At 42.9% G+C, this 24,768-nt stretch overlaps 1 protein-coding gene and 1 non-coding gene across 2 annotated transcripts in view; one reads left to right on the plus strand and one right to left on the minus strand.

The window, feature by feature from the left end:
• The first annotated feature begins 2,312 nt into the window (after positions 1-2,312).
• Positions 2,313-2,439, plus strand: LOC117708042 (small nucleolar RNA SNORA17). The gene has a single exon (XR_004606766.1). It is a non-coding gene; the product is annotated as a small nucleolar RNA SNORA17 (small nucleolar RNA).
• A 2,058-nt stretch (positions 2,440-4,497) lies between these two features.
• The window catches only part of Frem2 (FRAS1 related extracellular matrix 2), a 131,827-nt gene continuing 111,556 nt past the window's right edge, over positions 4,498-24,768 (minus strand). Inside the window, exons 16-24 of the mRNA XM_034500651.2 lie at positions 24,410-24,741; positions 15,649-15,841; positions 13,580-13,684; positions 12,148-12,275; positions 11,929-12,063; positions 10,883-11,009; positions 10,056-10,243; positions 9,703-9,849; positions 4,498-7,300 (exon numbers count right to left, since the gene is read on the minus strand). Of these exons, the coding sequence (XP_034356542.1) occupies positions 6,791-7,300; positions 9,703-9,849; positions 10,056-10,243; positions 10,883-11,009; positions 11,929-12,063; positions 12,148-12,275; positions 13,580-13,684; positions 15,649-15,841; positions 24,410-24,741 (1,865 nt within the window). The 3' untranslated portion in view covers positions 4,498-6,790. The remainder of the gene's footprint in view (positions 7,301-9,702; positions 9,850-10,055; positions 10,244-10,882; positions 11,010-11,928; positions 12,064-12,147; positions 12,276-13,579; positions 13,685-15,648; positions 15,842-24,409; positions 24,742-24,768) is intronic.

The raw sequence follows: 24,768 nt of genomic DNA on the forward strand, positions 1-24,768 counted from the left end.
CAGAGGAATGAAGCCTAGGGGCCTAGGTCTGGGTCCAGGACAGCAAAGAATATAGGCTTTAGTAAGTAATAACTTGGGAATATTAAAGGAGTGTACATCAGGCATGTGGAGGTTAGGAAGTGGCCCGGCCATTGAGCTATTTGAGGCATATTAAAATATAAAGGCTGTGTGTGTGTGTGTTTCATTTAGGAACATTGGTGTGGGTAGGGAGGCCAGTAACCTTAATTGGGTTCAGCTACAACCCATCCTAAGGTGGACAAATAGTTTGACCTCTTCTTTTTGCACATGCTCCCTTAAAAGATTCCTTCCTGGGTATTGGCCCTGGATATATCTCTGTCCTACTCAACTTCCTGTGGGTTTAATTCTCCACTGTTTAAAAGCTTTGTTTTGTTTGTCTTGTTTGTCTGTTTCTGCTTTGCAGCTTGTCACATTTACATTTTGAGTGGCACCTTATGCTGAAATACACTTTGAGTTGTCAGGGGCGAGGTTTCGGGGAAGATTATCAAAGACTACTGGCAAACTTCTGATGGAACAGTATTCTGGCTTGGTTGGAGGAAGGGCCAGAAATTCTCTCCTCTTGGCCAGGAGCTTTATCTGACCTAACAGAATTATCACCGGCTTTGTGAAGTCTGGATAAAGGTGACCAGTATATAGTGGTAGTAAAGACCAGATGGGTGCATTCATCCTCATCAGAGACACTAGGCCAGGTGTTGTAATCATATCAGGGTCTAAACCTGCTCCTACCAACAGAGGAGCAGTGAGCTCAAACTTGTTTCATTGCAGTGTATGTTGCCAGGATACGCCTTCTGTCATGTCTTCTCCTTCACAGTTGGTGGACAAGCACCAGGACCTGTGAAAGTATCCTTCTGAGACATGGAATCTATTAACTAATTGTATCAGAATGACAGTGAAAGTAATATACCCACCAAGGGGCATGTGTGAGCTCGGCTCCAGAACCAGAATGCTATCCTTAGCAGCCATCAGGAGATTATCACTTTAGTACAAACAAAAACTACACAAACATCATGATCAACTGGTCATCTGAACACACATATTTATAAGGACTAGCATTGAGCATGATTTTTTTGGAGGGAGGGTGCAGGAAGGTTTTTTTTCTTTCACTATAAACCTTTAATATCGTATCCAGGAAGGCTACAGCATACCTGTCTGTGGCGTTAAGATGGGATGTTCACTTCCTGCTGAAATGGTAAAGGTATAACAAGGATTAAAGGGTGATGCTAGAAGTCCTACAGAAAAGTCCAGTCCCCTGTGGTAGATAAAGAGGGAGGGAAAGGCACAGGGTAGGCAGGGAGAGAGAGGCAGACCGGGGAGGGGAGGGACAGGTATGTCAGTGCTGGGATAGTTTCTTGTTGGCATTTAACAAAGCAAAACCCTGGGGAAACACGGAATAAAAAGAAATTAAGTGCACTCCATGACAGGACGAACAGAGAGCCCCAGCTCCTCAGCAACCAAGGGATTCACGACAGGACACATCATTGCACCAACTTTTGCCGGGGGAACAATTCCCTTGCTCTCTGACTCCTATGTGGTCTTTCAGTGGAAAGGGGAGGAAAACATGTCCTACTTTAAATGTCTTATCAAAGTGGAAGTAGCCACTCAACCCCACAAACCTCTCCTCCTTTGATAGGAAAGGGGGACATGGTATGGTGGCTGCAAACTGATGTCCCTGTCCTGAAATATCTGTCATTACTATGCAGTCTTAGGATCAATTCTAGGAAAATGACTCAAGGAAATATATTAACCTTTCAACAAGTACCAGGGACCCCACAACGGGTTCTCACAAATGACTTCTGTGTTAATCTTGAAGATCACCCATGGTATTTCCATGTGAACTATGCACGTAGCACATTCTCTATCCAGAGTTGAGGTTCTTTTTAATCTGTGTGCATGCATTTGTGAGTATTGTAATAACAGCAATTAGAGTTTTTTTTTTTGTTGTTGTTGTTTTTGTTTTGTTTTGTTTTTTTTGTTTTTTTCCAAATTATACATAACCGAGTGCTGGTAAGCAGGTAGGCATTTGTGCCCCATTCATTTGTAGTAACTTGGTGAAAACTTTTTCATTCTTTTTCTCATGGATGCTGTCATGATTAGAAAGAGGAAGGAATGCAAAAGGATGCTCATGTGGTCGCTTTCAAGGTCATACAATTCTAAGGATTTCCAATTTGTAAAGCATTTGCAACATTACAAACATTCTTTCTTTTTTTTCCCTATCAAGAGACTGAACTGGCTTCCATACCAATGTTAGGTATATATTTTCAAAATAAACTTTCCAGCTTTAAAGTCAACCTCTGGTTGTCCCTAGAGGCATTGCAGGTGTGGCTTCTGTGTTACATGTATGTCAGTAGGTGGCAGAGAGGAGGGTGGGAGAGCTGGCCCTGGGTTCATAATAGCAGGAGAGCTGGTCCTGCCCCTCACCTGCTATAGCACTCGGGAGAGCAGGCTTTGCACCTCTTCTGGGCAGCACAGTAGAGCTGGCCCTGGATGTGGGGTTTGCAGGCAAGCTGCTCCTGAGGGTGTGAGAGCAGGAGGGCTGGCAGGCTGACCAGCTCAGATACCTCTCCGGCCCAGATGCAGGGCATGAATTGGCCCAGTCCAACATCTACCCCGTAGATGAACTGCTGGATTGCATGAAGAGGCTGCTCCTACCGACCCAAATGTACAGGAACTCCATGACACAGGGCAACAACAGGATATCCAAGAGGAGTCTCAGTGAGGTTCCAATACTTTAGTGTAGCAGAAGCCAGAAAACCTCGGACCAGCCAAATGACTCATTGCAATGAACACTTGCAAGCAAAGAAATGTAAACAAAGGGGTATACCGTGAGACACACTGTGACATACTACAGCTTCCATGATATTTCCTTTTTCTCTGTTGGGGGAGAGGTTGTAAGGATGGAGGATGGGTAGGAGAGGAGGGGGAGATTGGGACACATGTTGTGAAGTTCACGAATAACAAATAAAAAGTTTTTTTTAAAAAAATACAAACTACAGGGGCTGGAGAGATGGCTCAGTGGTGAGGAATACTGACTGCTCTTCCAGAGGTCCTGAGTTCAGTTCCCAGCAACCACATGGTGGCTCACAACCATCTATAATGGATTCTGATGCCCTCTTCTGGTGTGTCTGAAGATAGCTACAGTGTACTCATTCATATACATAAAGTAAATAAATCTTTAAAAAAAAATACAAACTATGATTCTGAATTTAATTCACAGATTGTCACTTTCATAATCCTCTTCCCAGAAACAGTTGGACTCCCATCATGATGTGTAAGAAAATGTTCTCTGTTTGGTTTGGTTTTGAGACAGAATCTCTCTCTATTGCTCTGGCTGACCTGAAATACACTATGAAGACCCACCTGACCCTGCCTCCCCAGTCCTGGCATTAAGGTTAAGGACATGTACCACCACACCTAGCCTTTTTTATATTAAATTATTTTTTATATTTATTTATAATTATATATTTAATTATTTATATTAATTATTTTTTGAGACAGTATCTGTTCACATACTCTGCTGTCCTGGAATTCACTATGGAGATCTGGCTGGCCTTAAACTCACAAAGATCCATTTGCCTCTGCCTCCTGAGTGCTGAGATTAACAGTGTGAGCCACCATGCCTGGCCTTACATGTGTTTAAGTGTTAACTTTGAAACTGCTATGGTAGGAAAAAATTTATAGTAAGGTGGCTTGACAGACCTTTTGCTGCTCATAGGAGCTTCCTTGATTCTGAGTATACAGAGTCCTTACAAATGCCAGACTGGGGGTCAGGGGCAGCAGACTTCATACTGGTCTTTGCTTAAATGGGGTTTAGTATTACTTTTGAGGTTAAAAAGAGTGGAATCTAATGCTAATGTTCTAAGAAGTTTCATTGTGGGACACACACACACACACACACACACACACACACATTTGCTTGTCTAGAAGACACTCTATTCATCTCCCTTCAAAGACAGAGCCTTACTTGATTACCAGCTGCCTAAGGGCAGGGTGAGTAGCCTGGTGTCCAGCTATCAGTCAGAATGGATGATCAACAGGGCAGTGCTGGTACAGGCCTGTGACCCTCCCTATGTGGGAGATTGAGGCAGGAAGACTGAAAAAGTTTAAGGCCAGTGAGAGCGAAAGAGCAAGTTTACAGCATCAAATCACAATGTTATGAAAGGGTTGTACTGTAGGTCAGAGGTAGTGCGTGTGTGAGTCGTAGGTACCATCCCCAGTACCGAACACTATACTGTGTATATTTCCCTGTGAAGCCATTGCTCCGGTCCAATTACTCATGTGTTGTAATGTTTTGTTGCTTATATATTTAGGAGAGCCTTGTTTTTGCTTTTAGATTTTACCGAGTAATACCAACCAAATGTTGGTCTGTATGAGGAGGTGTGGAGGAAATCAAGAACTATAATTGACTTCTTATTCTCTTTGGGAAATTACTTCATGTATTTGTTCTCAAAATATCAGAATATTAAAAAAAAACCAAAATACTGAAAACAAGGACTTACTTTATTTAAAAAAACATTTTTTCTTATTGAAAAGACTTTTAAAACAATTACTATATTTTAAGCCACATATTTAGTAAATAGATACTTTTAAAATTATGAAAAAAATACCAGTAAGAGAAGAGGAGGAAGAAGAGATGGGGAGAGAAGAAAGAATACTGATATTTCCTATTTGGGGAGAATAGGCTTATTTTGTACTTAATATACTATCTAATTTATAGACAATGGCTTCAATAGAACAATGTACAGTGGAGTGAAATTTGGTATAGAAGCTGCCTGGCCACAATACTAGCTTTCAGTGCTGTATTCACTTCCTGACCTGAAGGCCACAGGGCAGTCAGGCTTGGAAACGCTCAACCACTGGAAACAGAAAGCCAGTTGAGAACAATTGCTCTGTCTTCAGACTTGAACTGAAAGCTAAGCACTGAACGTTCCTATACTGTTGGCATCGCGGTAATTCCCAAATTCTGAGGTAGCCAAACATGGAGCTAGGTGTCTGCTGGAAGTAAAACAAAGAAAGGATAGTAATGAACCACTCGATCTGACAAATGGACCCCTGGGTGAAAATGCTTTCTGTCCCTGTGAGTCCTCTGGGAGACCTTTGTGCTATAGATAGGACTCGTTAAGTCCCCCAACAGAAGGATGCTACAGTCGGTCTCATCTCTTGAAAAGGATGGGAAGGGAAGCAGGCATCAGACACTTCTCCTTCAGGACCAGTGCAGCTTCCCTTTCTCATTCGAGAGATGGCTGGTACTCACAGGCTCCCACTGACATACAGGAATGACCTGAGATGAAGTTTGCTTCCAAGTATTTCCATTCTACCAGGACGGCCCAGCTTGGCCAGGATGTGGCTGAAGTGTGAGGGGCTCCATGCAGGACCAGAGGGTTGGACGAAGGCATTCATTTTGGTATGAACGTATTTACTGGGTTTTAGGAAAGTGGCCATTACTCTGCTGAAGTGTTCCTCTTCTAAACAGAATTTCTAACATAGGGCAAAAACACTCTTCTGAAGAGATAAGTGATGCTTAGGAAGCCTTTACACAGTGGATAATCAAAGTGACAAACCACAGATAAGGTCCCAAAGGGGAACCTCATAGCACCAGCTTGCTGAACTGGGGAGGCCAGACAGAGATGTTCTCTTCCTGGATCACTGAAGAGAATGATTGACAGCTCTGGCTGCCTCCAAGACAATATCTGAAGGGACATGTATAGAGATTCCCATTATTTAGAGCAGATTTTAGCCTAATACAATTTCCTGTGGCTGATATAAGTTCCGAATGTTGCCGTGTGGCTGTTACTCTAAGACCAATCTCACTTGCCATCACTGTTCTAGAAAGCATGCCTAAGAGGCATTCTGGTTATACAAAGCATGTTAATAAATACCACTCTCACCCTTCACCACTGGTAAAGATGTTTCTCATTATTTATGGGTTCAATACTGCAAACATCTAGGCTCAGTTCTTGAGAACGTTGTCCTGTGGCGAATCTAACTCTATGGCGTTTCTTTGTCAGCAATTCTAAAACTCTCCCAGTCACACCAAGGCTGGCTACCAGTGATGCTGATTACTGAGAGTCTGGCTGCTAATACATACCAAAGACACCCGTCTCTTAAAAATTGCTTCCAGAATGAATATATTCTTTGGTTTAAGTTAATGCTAAATAAACAAGTGAGACAAAGGAGGTCTGAGGGAAATGAGAAGCAATTCAGATCCAAACAAGTTTTCCTTTTTTTCTAGTCATTCCTTCTATGTTTTCCCAGCAGTAAGAGATGATTTGTGGGTTGAGCTAGCCCTGGTCATGACGTCATGCTGTCTTCACGGATTAGAAAACTTGTCATTACAGTGTGTTTGTCACGCTTCGGGACTACCAATTCAAACCGTTCAGTTATACAGAGAATAAACAAATGATAACAGCACCTTCAAAGTTCACACTAATGCAATAGAGTGACAGCTATCTCCTCTCAGACTTCCCAGAGAGTCCTTGAGCACCTCTGAGTAGGTTCATCTCCCCTCTCCCCCATGCCTAAAACAAGAAGCATCTTCCCTGCTGGCCACCAGGGCTCAAAGTAAGCATCCCGAATGCCTTCTGGGCAGCAGGAAAGAGGTGGCCTGAATTTGTCCTTGGCTGCATGTGCGGCGCAAATAGAGTTCAAATCAAAATCTTCTAACACAGTCAGGCTCTTTAGCACCTTTGTCGCAGAAAGTTCTCAGTTCTCTGCTTCTGTTCCCAAGCGGTCGTGGTTTCTGCCTCGTCTTCTGAGGCACGTGAAGAGAAGGTCATCACACCTCCGAGCTGTCGTTGTAGTGGCTCTGCGGAGACATCATGGGCTCAGTGCTTCCAGAGCCCTTTGGAGTATCCTTGCTCTTGATACTCCTGTTCCTGCACATGACCGCTGCCGCCACAGCCAGGCAGACGGTGAGCAAGCCCACCGCGATGCCCCCCAGAACAGTGACAAGGCTCACTTCAGAGCTGGGACTGTTGAGCTCCCAGGGCAGGATGCCGTCAGGAGGAATTCTTCCGTGGGGGACCTGCCTCTTGCCGCGGCGGTCCAGGGAGATGTGTTGGATATTTGTTCCCCGATTTTTCTCAGCACCGATTTCCCCTGCGAGTGAGGGCATGCTCCTGACTGCTCTCTTCTTCCAGCTCTTGGTAGTTGCTTGGGGTGCTCCATGTTGCACCACAAAGTGATACTGGTACTCCAGGCTCCTCTTGCCAATGCCTCGATGGGTCTTGTCCTTTGACTTTACCGTATAGATTGTGTGTATGTACCATTCTCGGCCCAAGGCAACCTAGAAAACACAACCTCAGATTTAGGAAGTTAAATTCATTGTGCACCCAACTTGGGATTATCTGCAGAAGAAATTTATCATGACAGAGGTATTATTTATTTAATGATAAATGACCATTTTGTCTGTGAATTAATCTACACCACACTCTTCTGTGACAGGTTTGTATAAAGCCAGCTCCAGAATACATTCTGTCTAATACTGCCTTCTTTTTAGTTAGCAGTTTAGTGGCTCAATCCCAGGCACTCATACATGCTAGACAAGTGCTGTATCACGGGCATATGCCCTCAGGGCATCCTTATCACTCTTAGGCAACCATGCCCTGTATTTGCAGTCACAGTGAACACTGCAGTCTTTTTGACCTGTCAGTCTATCTTACTAATTTAAAGAGTAAGTTGATGGGACCACACAGTTTGACGTTTTGCTCTGTCTCTTTTACCTAGTCAGTGCTAAAGGCAGAACCACAGTTCCAACCTTCTGAGCCTTAGCCTGTCTGTATCATACTTATTTGCATGAAAAAAAGCACAGGGAATAGGAAATTAGGTTTTTTGTTTGTTTCTTTTGTGGGACAGAGTCTCACAAGTAGCCTTGAGGTGATGTAGAAATATTAATCTAGAAGTATTCGCTTTGTAGACTAGGTTAACCAGGAACTCATGGAGATCTGCTAGCCTCTGCCTCCTGAGTGCCGGAATAAAAGGCATGTGCCACTACACACACACACACACACACACACACACACACACACACACACACCCTGGCAAATCAGTTTTTAAGCTTTTCCAGAGCCTGGAAAAGGACTGTTTTTCTGATAATTTTTTTTGAGGGGGGGTATTTAAGATTTGGTGAAGCCAGGCAGTGGTGGCGCATGCCTTTAATCCCAGCACTTGGGAGGCAGAGGCAGGTGGATTTCTGTGTTCGAGAGGCCAGCCTGGTCTACAGAGTGAGTTTCAGGACAGCCAGAGCTACACAGAGAAACCCTATCAAAAAAAAAAAAAAAAAAAAAAAAAGATTTGGTGAAGTGAACTGTTTTGAGAATTGAGAATAAAAATGATAGAACACTTGTTTAAAAGGATTCAGAGGCGGAAATAGGCTCCCTTAAGTTTCTTCCTTGGAGATGGCTCAGTTGGTAAAGTGCTTACCTTGTAAGCATGAGGACCTGAGTTTGAACCCCAGAACCTAAGTGAAAAAGCTGGGCATGGGGGGGGGGTGTCCTCATTTGGAGTCCCAGTACTAGGAATATGGACGGTATTGGAACCCTTGGGGCTTCCTCCCTAGATGGCCAGGCCCTCTTGATGAGCTCCAGGGCAGTGAAAGGCTTGACTCAAATATAAGGTGGACAGTTCCTGAGAATAGAACCTAAAGTGTATCTGACCTCCACATTCATGTGCACATATATGTACATGTGCATACCCTGTATAGATGGCATATACTCCTCCCCCCTCCCACCCTTACATCTACCCATCCCCCACCCACATACCCATACACACATTCTTTCTTGAAGCTGAGTTAAAAATAACACATTTCCTCTACATATATAAAATCCTGTTTGGGAAATTCTCGGTAAATACCCTAAAGAATACACTTCCCCGCCAATGTATGACGACATAAGCACATTTCTCCACCTTGTACCCTGTCCATTAAGCATTGCTATAACTACCTGCATGTCTCTGGTCATACCTTCTGTTTCTAGTCAGGATATTTGTTCTTGGTCTATGTAATCCTCAGGAGTGGAGATTTATTTCTTGCTCATGATTGCTTTTCTGAGCTATCAGTTTATATAAGACCTTACTCCAAAAAGATGTACCATCTGTTGTAAGCCGAATAAAAATCTTTATTACACATTCTTAAAAAAAAAAATTGCCAGGCAATGGTGGCACACACCTTTAATTCCAGCACTTGAGAGGCAGAAGCAGGCAGATCTCTGCGAGTTCAAGGCCAACCTGGTCTCTAGAGTGAGCTCCAGGACAGCCAAGGCTACACTGAGAAACCCTGCCTCGAAAAAACAAAGCATGACTTTTTAATTTCTATTTTATATGTATGGGTATATTTTGACTGTCTGTATGTTCATGTGCCGTATGCATGAGGACAGAAGAGGGCATTGGATTATCTGGAGCTGGAGTTATAGATGGCTGTGAGCCATGGTAGGAATTGAATCCAGGTCCTCTGCAAGACCAGTCAGTGTTCTTAACCACTGAACCATCTCTCCACTCACCATCAAACAGTCTTATATTAATCCATTAATAAGACAATAATAGGTAGAATTTATATTGCATTAAACAGTCTCATCCTTTCCATTTACTATGTGCACGATTGTTCTTATTTTCATTTTTTTTCTGGGGTGTGTCTGAGACAGTATTGTTAGACACTTACCTATAGTTCTATAGCTACTGTATGTCTAGGCCTACCTGAAAGAGTGGCGTTGAGTCTACTTTAAAACCATCTGATCCAGGCTGATTCACTAAGAGAACAGCTTCAGGGTCATCCACTGCCAGTTTGGCGTTAAACAGGACATCTCCAAAGCTGGTGGCTTGTGTCTCTGGCTGAGCCTTATCCTTGAAGCAAGAAGGAAGATGATTATGTCTGTAGACAGTGTGCCAAGTTTGCAAGGACCGAAAGTTCTCCTAAAACTTTAGACAAGTATGAATCGTCACAAAATATCACTGTTTAATTTAAGTAAAATAATGATAGTGTTTTAAAATATAAGATAAGAAAACTTATTCTTGACACTTGATACAGTTTGTTGGACTAACACACTTACCACAATTTTGAATCTATGTAAGAGTGAAGGAGAATCAGCCAGGCAGCCATATTCTGAATTTGCTGGGCTGTACTTGGGCACGTAGCCATCATCCCCTGTGCATAAAAACACCTTCTCAATGCTGCAGTAAAAGGAGTCACCAAGGTTCTGGACAGGATCCACCATCACACGACCATAAATCACATCCCCTAAAACAGAGATGGAAATGTAATTTTATTATATGCAATGACACCACAAGCCATTAACGACAGCAACACAGATTATTTCCTTTGCTTCCTAACCTGTCACTAAACACTGAAGCTCTCTGTGTCCATCTCAGGATATGGACTCAGACAAGGGCACCCTGTTGACTGAACACCGAGAACCAAAGCATTATGGAGCCACAGTAATTTCAAGGTCTGACTTATAATTTGATATTATAGCATCCCTTTGCAGTTTACGTGAGTTAATTAGTTGGCAAGATGTTAGCTAATACAAACTAACATGAAAGAAGAAAATATCAATAACATTCCTAATTGAGTTTATTTGCTTTTCAAGGTGAGTTTAACAAAGACCCTGGCAATGCACCTTATATCTCCACAGCTATGGCTGCAGCCCTTTGGTACACTACATATTTCATTAGGAGCTGAGCTTATAGCACTTATCAAGGGAGGCACATTTTGTCCCTATGAGGTGAAGAACATCGTAGACATTGAGGAGAAAAGAACATTGCACAAACACAGGACAGAAGGACATTAGACACAACAGAACATCACAGACACACAAGAACACAGAACATCACAGACACATAGGACAACAGGACCACTCTCTCATCTAATGAGCATTACCTTCTGCAAAAGCAATGTCACTCTCCTGCCCAAATCCCATGGACCCATCAGACAACCAGAGACTCTTCTTAGACAGCAGATACATGTGGGTGTTCAGACTGAACTCAGCTGCCACTGGGTCGCTGACCTAAACCAAAAGGGAAACATTTTTTTTATGTATCGGAGGGTCTGATGAAGCACACATACCCTGCTCAAGGGCACGCCACCACCTCACACGCCCATGCAAAACCCTGCCTTGAATTTTCACCGTTCACCCAAAGAAACTTACGGAGCTGTCATTCCGACTATGCTTTTGAGAAACAAGGCAGGTGAGGTTAAATCATTTTTCCTTTTTTGAGTGGGAGTAACCAGCCTTACTTCTACTCATATCTAGTGTTGACTGTGGCACATATGCAAAGCATTTTTAAGTATTATGGTCAGCATGAGGCTAACAGTGTAAGCTCTTGGACCAAGGCTGGCATTCGACCTTTACAAATACTTAAGGCCAGTAACGTATTAAGAGGTGAATCCTCATGTTCCTTGAAGACTGAGAACAAGAGGAACTGTAGACTTCTCCAGAAAATCATCATACCTCTAAGGCAGCAAATTGCAGGAGAGAAAGCAAGATCAGATACCAGCTAAATAGTTCTTCCACAAACTGAGACTAGGGTTCTTATGTTGGAAACTAACAACAGATAAGAGAGGATCCTTTGCCCCTTTGCTCTCTCTTGGTTTCTTCCTGTACAACTTCCTTCTCTCTCAGTATTTGAGAATTAAAGGACACCCACTTGCGAAGATACATGTATTTTTTTTTAAGATGTATTTATTTTATGTATAGGATTGCTCTGTTTTCATGCATAGTGGAAGAGGGAATCAGATCCTATTACAGATGGTTGTCAGCCACCAAGTGGTTGCTAGGAGTTGAACTCAGGACCACTGGAAGAGCAGCCAGTGTTCTTAACTGCTGAGCCATCCATCTCTCTAGCCCCCAGGATGCATGTATTGATTAAAGAAAATCACGACTTTGAACAAAGTAGGTCCTATTGTGATAGTTCTGTGAGACGTACCTGTTGGAATCGAATGTCAAGGTCAAAGGTGATGGGCTCCCTGGGGTTGCAGGTTATGGGCAGACGGTACTCCTGATTGGATGGGGTGGTGCAGGGCACCAACTTTACTGTGTAGGTGCCCGAGTAGTCACGAACCTTTGAGGAGAGAGAAGGTATTTTTCACTCTGAAATGTTCAGCGTCATTTGAAGGCAGCAGAGAATGTCTTTGGTCGCACTTACCGCAAAGTCTGACACGAAACTCCACTGCTGGACTGGCTGGTTATAGGTTGGTTCACTCCGTATAAGGCGGAGGGAAAATGTGAGGCCTGGGTGGTCAGCTGACACAATCAATGAGTTGGTAGAGGAAGCTGGAAGAACACCAAGGTTCTACAGGTTAAATGAAACAGTCCACAACAGCACAGTTTTCAAAGTACTAGATCACCTAGTATTTAACGCTTTCTTACAAGTCTTCAAGGGTGGTGTATTTATCCCTATTTCAAAGATGAAAAGAATCTGGGCAGACAGTCACTATGGGACTTTCCCGAGGTCACCCACATAGGCTGTGACTTTGGATTCCCAATTCTTTATCTTTTCTGATCTCTGTAATTTAGCCAAAAAGTAGGTGGTGTTCAGGGCTTCATTCATCGAGTCAGTTGCAGAGAAACCAGGGTGGAGTGAATGCTGGAATAGCACATCAAAGCCACGGGCCAAACTTAAAATATTCCACCAGCAAAGCCATTTTACAAATGAACTGTAATTCTAATTAGATAGGCTGCAACTGGGCTAGTCACGGATCCAGTTCATTAGAGATATGGACACATAGAAGAGACTCCAAAGTCCAGGAAATCCTCGTTCCCCAGAATTCATCATTTTAATGCAGTTGTATGATCCCTTTAGGTTCTATGTTTCTGACAGCTTAATCTGCTTTAAAAATTACAGTGAGCCTTCTTTTCTTCTTGAACACTCAGCTCTGGTTTCTCCTTTCTGAGAGCTCGTGCCCAGAAAAGGACGGCTGTGAAGACAACGGACTCTTCCCCTTGCCTCCTGACAAGCCATACAGCAGTGAGCCAGGAAACCAACTGGGCAAACGAGGAAAGTCAAGACAAAAAAATGAACTGTTTCTAATGAAATAGTCTCTGTAACACAAACAAATACCAGTTCGTTGACAGATGTCTTATTAATATTCAAAGCACTGGCAGTTACTGCCCATCCAATCTCTACCAATTGCAGTTAACAAGGCTGAAGCTTGACTATGAAAGCAAACTGCCTCTCTGTCTCTAAAAAAAGTTTCTCACAGACTTGGAAAAAACTGAGCAGAAAATTACTGGCAAATGAATCAATTGAAATGAAGTTTCCGTGTCATTGACCCGGAGCACAGAAAAGGACTGTTTTTCTGTGCCTTTTAGGAAGGAAAGTTCTTATTAAAATATCCCCAGTCCAGTTTTCTTTCACAATTATTCAAGGATGTTACATTTCTCTGAATGTCTGTATAGTGATAGTTTTCCATAGGGTAGGAGACAGGTAAAGAATGACCAAGCATTAAGGACACAATCACACATATGGAACTCGTATGAAATGAAGACCTTCAAAGCTAGCTGGGAAACCTGTTGAGACCTGTGTGGATATGAAGACGTTGTCCTGAGGGTGGCTGGCCAATGACGATGAGGCTTACCGGGATGGGACAGCACAAACAAGCCGTGGAACTGAGCCTCCGTCTTGAAGTTCACAGCCAGGCGTCCCTCCTCACCAATGCGCATGCTGGTTGGGTAGAGAGAGCCTACGAGCACACAAGGATAAAATATAGATGGCCAGAGACCCTTATCTGTAGGTTTGTTTTTCTTCTGACCTATTTGGCCTAATGCCCAGACTCTTAAAACAAATTCTTTAAATGTTCTATAAATATATTTTATCAGATGAATTAATAATAATAATAATAATAATAATAATAATAATAATAATAATAGTAATAGGTACCAGTTTCTTTCTTTGATAAGGGTAAATGAAGGGCAAAATTATTTAAGTAATATTAGTTAGGTCACTATAAAATAACTATAAAATAACACAAATACTATGATACATTTTTTTTAAAGTGATGTTTTTAAAAAACAAGGCTGTAATTGAGAGAAATAACAAATGGTCTTGCTGAGATTGTAGAGACTGACACAAGTAAGTGGAAACCCCTTTGAGCTCCCCAGAACAGCTGTGGAATTGTGGGCTTAAAGAAAACTCTGATGACTCTCAGCCACCACCCTTGCCAAATTAACAAGCCGAAAAAAAAAATTGACTCAAGATTTCAAATAATGCTACATCAGAAAAGAGTTGTGGGTAGCAGAGAGAGTTTGAGGCTAGCCTGGGCTACACAGTCAGTCTGGTAAGGTCCTCCAAACCCCCTTCTCCACCTAAGAAGAAAGGGGGTAAATATTCATTTTTCTGTGTATCTTCTAAGATAAAATGTGGCGTTAGATCCTTTGAAGCAATTGACTGTCCAGGCCACTGCCCTTTCTTCATTGTTCAAAGGGAATTTTAATCTGTCCTACATGGTGGAATTATACTTCAAGTATGCTATCAATTGGTCTTGTCCTTCTGGCTGGAAAAATGTCATAGACTCAGTAGAGGAATGTGAGTCTGAAAGGAAAAAGCATGAATTCTGTCCGTGGGTCAGCTTAATACCAGCAGGCTTTGCTTGCTTTTGCTTTGTATCCCTCCTCCCTTCCTCTCCTCCCCTCCTCCTCCTCCCTCTCCTCCTCCTCCTCCTCCTACTCCCCTTCCTCCTCTCCTTCCTTCCTCCTCCTACCTCCCCTCTCCTCCTCCTCCTCCCTCCTTCCCTCCCTCCTCCTCTCTCCTCCCTCTCTCTCCTCCCCTCTCCTCCTCCCCTCCCCCTCTTCCCCTCCCCCTCCCCCTCCTCCTCTTCCTCCTCATCCTCCTCCTCATCCTCATCCTCCTCATCCTCATCTTCATCCTCATCCTCATCCTCATCATCTGAGAGCCAGTCTTACTACATAGCCCAGGCTGTCATCAGATCCACAGCGACCCCCCAGCTTCTTCCTCTGAAGTTCTGGGATTACAGATTCGCACCACATGCCTAGATAACTTCTTGAGTTTCTGATTCCCACCTGGGTACCAACAGATCTGCAGATGCTGAAGGGCTTACAGACAGGAGCTCTCTACGTCAGTGTTCTAAGACACTTGTCTACAGTCTCACAGAATGATGGACTTTTAATCAGAAGGCGACTGAAGTTTGGACTGTCCCTCAGAAGAAATTCAATCCTCAAGTTTAAGCAATGTGTTTAAGGTTTCACGGATCACAGTTAATTAGTCATAGAGTCAGAACTGGACCCCAGGACACAGCTTATCATTGGACTTTAAAGTGATCCTCTCATTTCAGAAGCAAAATGTTCAATTTTCCCCCTTGATTTTATTCCCAATTTTCACAACTGAATCCTTCTATCCAGTAGAACCAGAAGACTCTACAGATTGCGCTATGTAAAATACAAATAATCACTCACTTACAATAGACAGAGTAAAGCATGCCTGAAACAAGGACGTTAAATTTCATAGTCAAACATCATGCAAAGTTTGAAGCACTGATCTTTCCTTGACAAAAGTTTAATAAAGTCACATTACTAGTGAATATAAAAATAAAGGTATCGAAAGGTATCCCCCATAATTTTTACCTGCAATGAAAATAAAATTATCTTCCTGAGTAATTACCACAGGTACTTTGGGAGTCCAGCAACCTACCTTGCAGCTCAGCTTCCGGGGGGCTGCCGATCCCATGGTTCCACAAGATGGCAGTGTCGTACACAAATGTGAGCCGGAGCTCTGACTTCAAGTCGAAATGCTGCCAGCCTCCCACGCCCACAGGGGAGTGGAACACGTAGGAAACGTACAGAGGAACTCGAAGGGTCACATAGGACTGCACGAGGTTGAGGACCTGAAACAGTTGAACCATTCCCATTAGCGTTAACCAAATCAGCCCATTTTGCTGACGCTAGATTTTGTGCCATCAGTGCAGAGAGTGACAGTCTTTCTCAGCACGACATTCCTTCACTTTTCACACACATTGCTAATGATGTCCCATGCGACAGGGATGTGCACCGGTGTTCCTTAAAATAACACTATTTTCAGCAAAGTAAGTCCTTTTTACTTATGAGCAGCTTTAATCAAGATACATGTCTCATTCCGTATAATTCACGAAGTTAAGTGGACAATTCAATGTTTTTTTTATATGTGCAAGGAGCCAGGCAGCCACCAACCCGATTAGTTTTCAGAACCTTTCACTACTTCAACAGGAATCTTCAACAGGAATCCCAGGAGCCGTCACTCTCTCACTGGAAGGGCAAACACAAATGCACTCCCCAGATTTGCCTTTTCTGAACATTAGAAACAAATCTTGTCAGTTGCACGCCTTTCAGCGCTTCCCTCCCTTCTTTTATGGGATATCAGCCAGACATAGCCTTTCAGCGCTTCCCTCCCTTCTTTTATGGGATATCAGCCAGACATATCGCTACATTCCACTCTATTGATCTTCATCAGAGGATGGGTTGCTACCAGTTTGGAACGATTATGCAAAAATGCATCTATGAACTAATTTTAAAATCATTTAGAGGAAGCTAGGATGAACATTAAAGAAGTAAAAGCAATTTTAGCAATGACATGGTGCAGTTCCAATGTTTCAAAAATAATTACGGGAACTGTTTTTTAATTTTATATTTTCTTTCTTCTGGTAGTCAACATATAGGGTAAGGGAAATCAGGAGGTAAATTAATCCCTATCAAGTATCCACCGAATTTTAGGCAATGTGTTAGTTACTAATAAAAACTTTAATATTTTCATTCTCATAATTGCATTTGTGTGTATGCAAGGTAGTTTGACGGGTAAATGGATGACAGACAGAAGGCAAAGAAGTAGAAAAGTGAACTCGCAAAGGAATTAGGCAAGCTCATCAGAAGTTTTGAAAATGTATTTTTATATTAAGTGTATGAGTGTTTTGCCTGCATGTACATATGTGTACCACATGGTATATGGTTGGTACAGTGTAGGCACCCAAATGTCTTGGAACTGGAGCTACACACAGTTGTGAGCCACCTAGTAGGTGCTCTGAGTTAAGTCCTGTAAGAGCAGCCAGTGCTCTTAACCACCGAGCCATCTCTTCATCTGTCCAGCCCCCTCAGCAGAATTCTCTGAACCTCCTGAGGGCCAGTGGAAGGCAGAACCTAGTCTCTAGCCTGTGTTTAATCTCTCCCACACATTACTACATTTCTGCACACACTGCAGAGCGGCCCTAAAACCGCCTAACAAAAATGGCTGTATCTTAATCTCCAAATGCTCTAAGGACCAGTACAACCATCACATCACCTCTTTGTGCAAGAGGAAATGGTTAGCTGACTCTTCTTGGAGGTTCCAATCAGGCTGTTGAAAGTGGTCCCCTACAGAGAATCAACACAGGGACTAGACACGTACGTAGGTCATGAGAACTGAGCTGTTATATGTCATGCTACCACAGAGTTAAGAGTGAACTCATCAAATTACACACAAACAATGCAAACCAATGATAAAAACACACCTCGAGAAAGAACCACCCACAAGACGAGCAACTTGTTTGGTTTCCACTGGTGGGATGCAAACAATTCACCCTGCCTGGTGAATCCATGCCTTGTAACTTGAATTTTTCCTCCTTCAAGAACAGCTACAATTACTACCACTGAACAATAAGTTCTGAAAGGCAGTTGATACTCTGGAGGAGTGACTTGGTCAGCCCATATGCCACTGGTGATCAAGATTCATATTTCATTCCGTGACTTTAGTAATCCATCAGTTAAGATGCTAGGCTTTAGGCATGGATTTATAATCAAAAACGTAGCTTAATTCTTTGCCAATATTGACACACGGTCCAGCAAATGTTAGTGGAACACTGTCTCAGAGGGAAGTTTTACCTTATTTTCAGTCATATAATTGGAATATAGCATCCTGTATCATTCTTATTGTTTAACTTTTGGGAACTTACTATGTAGCTCAATACTCATGGCAATCCTCCTGCCTCAGCCTTCTGAGGACTGTCATGACAAGTGTGAATTCTCACACCTGGTTATTTTGTTTAACGTTCAATGTGGTGATTTCTAGACACAGGACCTGCATCTTGTACATTTTTTCCCTTTATTTAAGGCCAGTTTTCCCTGGCTATTTAGAAGCTCTCCCTGGAGGGCACAGGAGCTGAAATGGAACCTACTTCAATCACTTAGTCACCAGCCTATTTATTTCTGTAGCCAAAGACGGCAAAGGAGCCAATTATTTCTGGTGGCACTTTTAAGAACATTTAATTTCTTTTAACCTTTACCTGAGGACCTTAAAAGGTATGAATAATCAACTTAGGCCCGATGAGTGACCTTGCATGTTCTTATAACATCTGAAGTTAATTAACACAGGTAAATAACATCTTTAACAGGGTATTTAAAGGGATAGCACAGAATACAAATATCTTGGAGAAGTAACATATTGTCAAGTTTATATTATGCTACTGAGTGCCAGGCATGTTGTAGGAGAGGGCATTGTTTGCCTAAGGGCCCGAGATAGGCTGCTACTCTGCATGTGAGATGGGTAGGAGCAGGAGCAATACCTTTATAGCATTTTAGATACATGGACACTCTCTATTCTGTCTCAATGTAGAGGGCTCAGTAGCCACACATAGCTGATGGCAACCACACTGGACAGAAAAGCTCTAGATTCCCATATTCATGGTCTTATAATTAGGCCTCATGTGTTGCAAATACCATTGCGAACTATTTTACCAACACATATTATGGCTCTTTTGAACACTCAGAACTGTTGGAATTCTCCCTCAGGGATATCACTGGTGGGGAATGCCCCCCAACCTCCACTGCAATCTGTTTTTCTTGGGTCCTTTGTTGACCCAAACATCTGTCAAGATGGAGATAGTAGTGACTATATAAAAAAGTCACCTATGGAAAAAAATCTTCAAGCCTCCCTATGTGCAGTTAGCTGCTCCCTTGAGAGGTTGTTAAATTCCTCATCAAGGTCTCTGAGTCACATACATCTAAGAGAGCTTAGGAGGAAGAGACCTTGGCCTCTGCTCAATCACAGCTCTTCAGAAGGTCTGTGAATCAGAGAGGAAGGAACAGAACCTAGGTTGGCATCGGTATTAAATCATTAATTCTGCAGACTAGAGGACCACCTCACAGAGTGTTTGCAATATAGAATTATTCACAATATAATGAGCAAGCACAGAAATAGGGCTGAGTAAGTTACGGTGAAATGTTCAAAAGGGAACCATCATGTGGCCATCGAGTTACAAGTCTGGCAGCTGAGGTGGCTAGCACCTAGCCATGGGAGACAGAGGCAGGTGAATCGCTATGAGTTCACTGCAAGCCTAGTCTATACAGTGAGTTCCAAGCCAGCTAGGGTTACATAGTGAGGCTATCTCAAAGGAAGAAGGTATGAGTTTGAAGAACGTTCCTTGTCATGGTGCATGCTCCTGTTAATTTTAAGAGCAGCTCAAAAAAAAAAAAACAGCATATGAGGAAATAAGTCACCACCATTAAAATGTGTATGTTTATTGGAAAGAGATTAGTAAGTCTCTGTGTAATCATGGTGAATAATGAGTGTGGTTTTGCTCGACTTTCATTTGTTCCCCAGAGTTCCGAAGTTATGTTATTTTGATTAGAATATTATTACAAAAATTAATTGCTAAGTTTGATAAAATGGGCAGCAACATACTTCATGAGTGTAATGTGGATTAGGCACTCTTGGTGGATTTAACGTGGCTTACTAGTTAGGAAATCATATAGAAAGTGTAAGACAATGGGATGAGATGACATGACTTCTGACATACATACACTGTGGAAAATGGGATGAGACAGCATGACCTCTGACATACATTCTGGCCCCTGGCCTCAGTGTCTATGTTTGTAAACCAAACACACATGTGAAAAGGAGACAAAGTTACTCCTCAAACAAACTGACTAAGAAAAATATTTGCTTACTTTTCCAGACCACAGAGCGTCTTCCCAGGTGAATATTGCAATTTCATGCCGTAAGGGCAAATTTAATTGGGCTGCATTTCCGCAGCTTAGGCCTGCCACTTGGACAACGTGAGGAGCTGCACTGTACCTACAGACTCTTACTTTGTGGAACACCCAGCAAAACTGAGAAGTCTTTTACTCTTCAAAGAAAAAAAAATCACCAAAAATTTCAATTGTTTAAAAAAACTAAGTTTAACCTCTGCCAAGTGTTTCTCATTGCATGCTCAAGCAATCTTAAATAAACAAAACAAACGAACCAGAAAACAGAAAAACAGGACATGCATAGAGGTAGAGCAGAATTATTTGTTAAATGTATATTTTTCCTTTTTAAAAATTTTATCTGTCTTTGCATTTCTGAAGTTAATGACTAAAGATTAATTTAGAGCTGAATAAAATTAAGGAATTTCAAAACGCTTCTTCTTAACAGATGAAATTCCTAGTCTTTTAATGAGAATAATTTCACCTACATAAGTCTTGTTTGCTGGTGTGTATGGCTCATCACTGGGTCACCGGAATGTTTCCTGGTACAAACTAGTTGTCAAGCGACTATTTTGTGAGTATATAACTGGCTAAAGAAATCTTGCTATCAGTCAAAGAAGGCTGCAAATTGCATAAAATTCAACCAACTTCACTGTTGGAAGACCCCTGGATTTTCCCAATCATTCCTTCACATTGGCAACATCTACTTAAAGGTTAAGTAGTCGGACTAGTGAGTCTGGACACATAATATTCTGTGTGTTGGAAACAGACAGACACATGCATACACATGGGCTTGCATGTACACACACACACACACACACACACACACAGTAGCAACTTAGCGCTACTTCACAAAGGTAGCTGTAGTTAGCACAGGTTCATAGAAATTGTTTGTACAGTGTCACTTTGGGCTAAAGTGCCAAGTCTAAGGCAGGAGTTGGTGGGTGGAGGCTGTGTCTGTTCGGCGCTTGGCCAGGACTTTATAGTACATTTCTTTTTTTTTTTTTCTTCTTTTTTTTTTGGCTTTTCGAGACAGGGTTTCTCTGTGTAGCCCTGGCTGTCCTGGAACTCACTCTGTAGACCAGGCTGGCCTCGAACTCAGAAATCCGCCTGCCTCTGCCTCCCAAGTGCTGGGATTAAAGGCGTGCGCCACCACCGCCCGGCTTATAGTACATTTCTTGGCAAGTGAAAAACAGACCCGTGTGTGCTGCTGATGGGAGTGTTCAGAAACCCACAGAAGCAAGCCTGCTACTCATGCTGATGGTTCACCTGTATTTTTCACTAGTTTATCAAACTATAAATTCAGAAATGTGAACATTTGTAAGACAAAAAAAAAAAATCCTAAATCTGAATCTTTTTATTTTATTATGCAGTTAGAGAACCACCTCAGGAATTCTGCTTCCCTTTCAGGAGCACATCTCCAGCACCAGGACCCACCTCCAGCATCAGGACCCCCAACCTCCAGCATCAGGACCCCCAACCTCCAGCATCAGGACCCCCAACCTCCAGCATCAGGACCCCCACACCTCCAGCATCAGGACCCCCCACTTCCAACATCAGGACCCCCAACCTCCAGTATCAGGACACCCACACCTCCAGCACCAGGAACCCCCACCTTCAGCACCAGGACCCTACACCTCTAGTATCAGGACCCCCTCACCTCCAGCATCAGGACTTCCCCCCCGCCCCCCGCCGCCACTTCCAGTATCTGGACGGCCCCACTCCATCATCAGGACCCCCCACATCTCCAGCATCAGGACCCCCCACTTCCAATATCTGGACGGCCCCACTCCATCATCAGGACCCCCCACACCTCCAGCACCAGGACCCCCCACACCTGCAGCATCAGGACCCCCACACCTGCAGCATCAGGGCCTGAATTGACTCTGTTTTACCATCGTGGCTAAGGATGTATTTTGGCGAGTGGTTTTTATGATGGCTGCTGAGCACTGTTTATCTTTGAGGGACAGAGGGGGCGCTCCGTTGGCTTTTATATAATAGTGGCTATGACCACATCCATTTTTACAGTCAATTAAATGTTAAGATAATATGGTGGGTTACTGGCATGGGAACACAAGCTGCATGAATCTGGGCACATTATCTGAGTTTCCCTGCTTCTCTTACCTTATCTATAAACGGGTATGCTGTGGTGTTTATTACTATGGAGTTTTCGTGAGGTCAGTAAGAATGGATATGTACAACGTGTTTAGCAACATGGAAGGCACGCATGTAACAATACAATTACTAGTAATTATTATCCCATCTCCATCATCTTTATCAGTTTTGGTTGAGACAGGGTCTTGTGTACCCAGGCTGGTCCTGAACTTGTGAGTACTGGGACATCAGGTGTGTACTGCTACACTTGGTCTATGTGGGGCTGGCTTTACTCAGGGTTTCATGAGCTACAACCTCATCCCCTCTGCCATTATTTTTATTGTCAGTGCTACCATTTGACTATTTTTCTTCTTTCTTAAAACCAGAATTGAATGGAGGAAAAAGGGGGGGGGGATGTCTTGGAGGGCTATGTTTCTTTCATATTAATTAACATTTCTTCTCCTTATGGTTCTGCAGGATGCACGTATGCTATGGAGAAGCGGAAGGGCATTGATAGGATGTAGGAGGACTGAAGTGTCATCCAAGGAAGGATGTAGGGGTGTGTGGGATGTCCATCTTTAAGCTTTCCTTTTAGAGTGTAAACAATGTGTTTTACCAGATTGTTACCACATGGATTACACTGAAGGCTTTGGGATTTCATTAGCCCCTGAAACCCTAGTGAGTTACACTGACTATCTTCTTCTTAATGATGTTGATTGATTATCAGTAGATAATTAGATTGATTTTAAATAATGCCAGAGCAGAAAAATTCTCTCAGAAGGGATTCTTAAATGTTGGCCATCTACTGAAAAAAACTTACACAAATTGGTTAGGAGCTGGATAACCTGAGGGCTGGAGGCATGGCTCAGTAGTTAACAGCAATGGCTGCTCTTCCAGAAGATCTGAGTTCAAATCTTATCACCTCATTTAACATGGCTCAGAGCCACCTGTAACTCCAGTTCCAGAGAATCTAACATCTTCTTCTGGCCTCTGTGGGTACCAGGCATGCACATGGTGCAAGTACATATATTCAGGCAAAATATTCATACAGACAGATAGGCAGATATGTAGTAGATAGATGATAGATAGATGATAGATAGATAGATAGATAGATAGATAGATAGATAGATGGATAACTGGCTGACTGATAATCCTCAGGGTGTGCTCTATCTCATCCCTGGTATGTTGCATAGGCTGTCTGTGCAGGATAAACCTGGCTGGAACCCGCATCTTTCAGTTCTTGCCTAATAGCAGAACCACACAAAGTTCAATTACAGAGACAAAGCACTTGCTTCAGTTACTTGAGGTCACTGGGCATACAATGTCTCTGGACTCAAATGACTCAACAGAATAACAAACATTTACAAGAATGTGCGAGACAGAATAGGTTTAAGTGAACACTTGGTTGCCAGATTTAGTCTGAAGAGTCGAACACCTCATAGCTAAGCCTTGCCTTCAAAGCAAGCCTGTTGCATTGCAGTTGGCTAGTGATGGTGGAATAAGCTTTAGCATCGTGAAGGCAGGGGCTCACTGGGAAAACTAGCTGTCTGCATGGCAAATCAAAGATGAAGATGGATTTCTATTCTGTGGTGAAGCAGGCCAACAAAGACCCAATTGAACTACAGGGCAGTCTTGTGCCCTATTTCATGTATGTCAATTGATCCTGTGTCTGGAGAACACATTCAACACTGATAGTAGCTGAAATCACCAAGTCCCACAGCTCTGCTGTGGGATCAAACTTGTAGTGAGTTACCAGGAACTCTCCCCTTTACTTCACCTTTACCACAGCAGGAATAGAGCCTTTAGAAATAAACCTCAGGGCTAGGCATGTCCTCTCCCACTACCTTCACCCTCTCAGAGGAGAAGGGGATGGGGTGGGGTGGGGGGAATGGAGAATGGAGGGAGGGACTGTGTGTGCGGGGGTGGGGTGGGGACCAGGAGGGAGCAGCGATTGGGATATAAAGTGAATGAATAAATAAATTAATAAAAAAAGGAAGAAAGACACTTCAGAAATTTCCAACTCCATGGGGAATTTAGACTCCCCTTGGTCAATTTTTCAAAGATATGGTTCATTCTGCGTGGCTTTTGCTGCTTTATAACTTTTTGTTATTTCAGGATTTTAGTTCAAATACTAATTATAATTTTGAATACAAATTAAGATTTTTCTAAATTATAACACAAGCAGAGACTCTGTTCCTTATTTTTTTTAGCCTGTGTATCTCTTTGTATGTATATAGTATATATGACATAGGTTTTCTTACCATTCATGACAATCACCTGTCCCTCTGTGACTAATGGCTAACAAAATCGAGCTAACAGTTAAGATTGGGAGGGAAAAAAAAATCTACTGACAGAACCGAGCATCAAGGCTCAGATGTTAGAACATGTACCTGGCCATCGGTCCCAATGGTTCCTCCACAGTCAGCCAGGAGCTCCGACATGTCATAGTAGCTGACAAACTCCCACAGACAGGCCTCCAGGTTCAGGTTTCGGTAGAAGCGTAAGGTACTGGAACCCCTGACCGGCACACTGTACTGGTAAGGATAGGTCTCTCCGATGACCTCCGGGTTCTTCGTGGCATTAGTCAGGAAGCCATGGTGTGTCTTCACTTCATTGTAGTCCAGCAGGTTGGAACATTTGTGATTCCCAACTCTTGTGCCATCAGGGCTGAGGGTCAGCTCAAAGTTGGACAGCTCTCTCGTGGAGATGACTGGGAGCATGCCTGCAGGGAAGAACAGGGAAGTAGCGT

The sequence above is a fragment of the Arvicanthis niloticus genome, chromosome 4 (assembly GCF_011762505.2).
Source record: "Arvicanthis niloticus isolate mArvNil1 chromosome 4, mArvNil1.pat.X, whole genome shotgun sequence".
NCBI lineage: Eukaryota > Metazoa > Chordata > Mammalia > Rodentia > Muridae > Arvicanthis > Arvicanthis niloticus.